Source organism: Priapulus caudatus, unplaced genomic scaffold (genome assembly GCF_000485595.1).
Source record: "Priapulus caudatus unplaced genomic scaffold, Priapulus_caudatus-5.0.1 Scaffold641, whole genome shotgun sequence".
Classification (NCBI taxonomy): Eukaryota; Metazoa; Priapulida; class Priapulimorpha; order Priapulimorphida; family Priapulidae; genus Priapulus; species Priapulus caudatus.
The window spans coordinates 16,169-19,053 of NW_014577702.1; the positions used below are offsets into that span (position 1 = coordinate 16,169).

At 52.4% G+C, this 2,885-nt stretch overlaps 1 protein-coding gene across 1 annotated transcript in view; it reads left to right on the plus strand.

The window, feature by feature from the left end:
* Positions 1-1,860: 1,860 nt before the first annotated feature.
* The window catches only part of LOC106812378 (protein furry-like), a gene marked incomplete in the record, with an annotated part of 82,470 nt that continues 81,445 nt past the window's right edge, over positions 1,861-2,885 (plus strand). Inside the window, 1 exon segment of the mRNA XM_014816237.1 lies at positions 1,861-2,017. Within this exon segment, the coding sequence (XP_014671723.1) occupies positions 1,930-2,017 (88 nt within the window).

Here is a 2,885-nt window from a genome sequence, read left to right on the forward strand (position 1 = left end):
AGGGAGTAATGTCTCTCCTGTGCAAAAATCGCGTGGCTATACGTTTGCCTCGGTGTGATCTCTCCGACACTGCCGCCCTCCGGTGGCAATCATGAAAGTTGCGCAGCAGTTTTCGAGGGGACCGCGGTTTGGTTGCACACTTTCGCGACGCTGGTCGCAGGGAGATGGTCATTACCTGCCCTAGCTCTAGTACTATAGCCCGCGATCTTTAACTGCCGCTGGGTTCCATTTCAAACGAAATTTGCAAGTAGTGCGGGCACTTTTAGGAATAAATGGATAAACACATGGTGTAAAGTTATGGAAAGTGTTCAAAAAGATAGGTGAGATGTCCATGTAGATAAATAAGCCCGATAATTTTGCCTTTTGCGATCCATTTTTCGGGGGGACAGGTGGTAACAGGTTGCAGTTACGAAATTTAGCTGAAAATGTTCTATAGCCCTGCGGCAGTTAATGAACGCGGGCCATAGTACTAGAGATATACCTGCCCCGTGTAGCCGGCACAGACAGATGCATAGAAGGCGGTCAGTGAAAGTTTGTAGGCGTGCCCACCTAGCTACCTACCAGCCTACCTTCTTGCTTGCTTGCTAATTATAGTGCACGTGTACGACAGCGTTAATTGCAACGCACCTGTACGGTGGCATTAATTATAGTTTACCTGTACTAGCTATGTCTACATGTGCGGTAGCGTTGGGTAGTTGTTGTAATTGGGTATTTTAGCACGTAAATGTTACGGTGGCGCAGAAGGCTCACCACAATATGAACATTTACCTGCCCATGTGGCCGTATTGTCTGTTAGTGCGATTGATTAGGCAATTTCTTCTAAGTCAGTGAATGAATGAGAAGATAATTTGTAAGTAATGAATTAATGAGTGAAAGGGGAGAGGTTGTTTTTCAATAGCCACTAATTTCAGTTGAATCCCTACATAGCAACTCACGACAGCACTAATTAGCGTTACCTATAGCGTTACCTAGGTAACGCACGGCAGGTGGTGATGTATCTCCTTTTGCCTGTTACTCTCTATAATGGGCGCGTGTTTCAAGGACACCTATTCGCCGCGTCTACACAACGTGCCGTTCATTCTAATCGCTCCCTAGTGACTTTTTCAAACTTTTAGGAGGCTGAACCGCGGTCGTCATGGAAACGCAAAAATTCCACAGCTGATACCGAAACTCGTAAATTCGCGAACTTGGGAATTTCCATTCATACCGGCCTGCCGCGTAGACTGGCGCCACTCATTTTTGCCGTGTAGCCTGAAGCTGCGGCGAGCGCGCGCCGAGGCGGAAGTCTATAAAAAAGTGCGCGGCTTTCTGCCGACCCGGGAGAGAGCCCGGTGGATGGAGTGATGAGTCACGGAGCTGCTGGTACTGAGGCAGAGCATCATCATCCTCGTCCTCATCCTCGTTATTCGTTGCCGTGATAATTCTCTGCGCAGCTGCTACCGGTAGCTACCGCGCTAGCAACGACACATCAGGCAGCCCCACGGTCGATGACCACGTGGCGTCCTTAGACTTACGACGACGTCGATTTCGCGCATCGTTCGCTGCATCACTTAGCTGCCCAGCTGCAGTCTAGACCGCGCGGTGTTCACGAGGAGACGGTTGCGAGGGGGACCAGCAATGAACGAGCGATGCGCCGAAACTCACGCAGAGACGCGTCGCGCAGGTTGCCCGGCAACAAGTACGCGCCGCCGCTCGTGGCGACATCTAGCGGGCGCATTTTGATTAGCGCTTTCCGATGCTAAATCGCCGGCAGGCGACCCATAACACGTCTGTGATTCCGTGTAAGCTATCTGTGATTCGACTGCTGACGGCGCCGGAGCGACCTGCGGCCCCGTCTGCGCGTCACTACCGCCGCGTTCGGGGGAGATCTCAGGGGAGAGCCAGACCGTCAGTTCTCGGCAGTGTCCGGCGATATCTTCGGCCATAAACATGGTGACGCGCGCAAGGAGCGACACCTACTGGGGTCTGAGCGTACTATCCGGCCCCGAAAATCTCTTTGGCTGCCATGACGACTCGGGTGAGTAAACGGGTGGAGCTGTGTGACTAGGAGGGTTGCGTGCGTGCGTGCGTGCGTGCGTACGTGCGTTCACCCGTGCGTGTGTGCGAACGTGTATGAGGGTGGGGTTGAGACGTCCACGGGTGATTGCGATGGTAAGTCTGACGCGTGTCTGTCGGACAAGTGTTCAGCAAGGTCGATTAACTTAAAACAATCTACGTGTACTTAAACGATTCTAAATAGTCATAACATCTCCGGCTTGTTTCAAAACAACAGCATGACCTCCCCTCCCCTAGTATATGAGAGTGCCAGTGATATCTGGGCTGAGTGGCAGTCGGGCCCTGCTGCCTCAACTATTAATGCGTCACTGTCACACGCATGCATACACGCACACACATACACACACAGGCACGCACGCACGCACGCGCACACACACACACGCATGTACGCACGCTCGTTCGCGCACACGCGCACACGCGCAGTGACCCAGTGTCATATAACGAGGGGCAATAAACTGCCGTCATGTGCGGAGTCATCATGATCATGATCATGACTCATACATAATACCAAGGGCGTAATAAGAAGCGCCTTCTTTGTACGCTCTTTATAATACCTTGTTACCGCAGCCAGACATGCGAGCGAGAGAGCAGGGAAAGAGAAAGAGAGAGAGAGAAGAGAGAGGGAGAGAGAGAGCGAGTGAGAAAGATATAGAAAGAAAGAGAGAGAGAGAGAGAGAGAGACGGACGGACGGACGGACGGACGGACGGACGGACGGACGGACGGACGGGCATGCATACATGCACACACATACACACACACGCACGCACGCACGCACGCACGCACGCACGCACGCACACACACACACACACACACACACACACACACACAC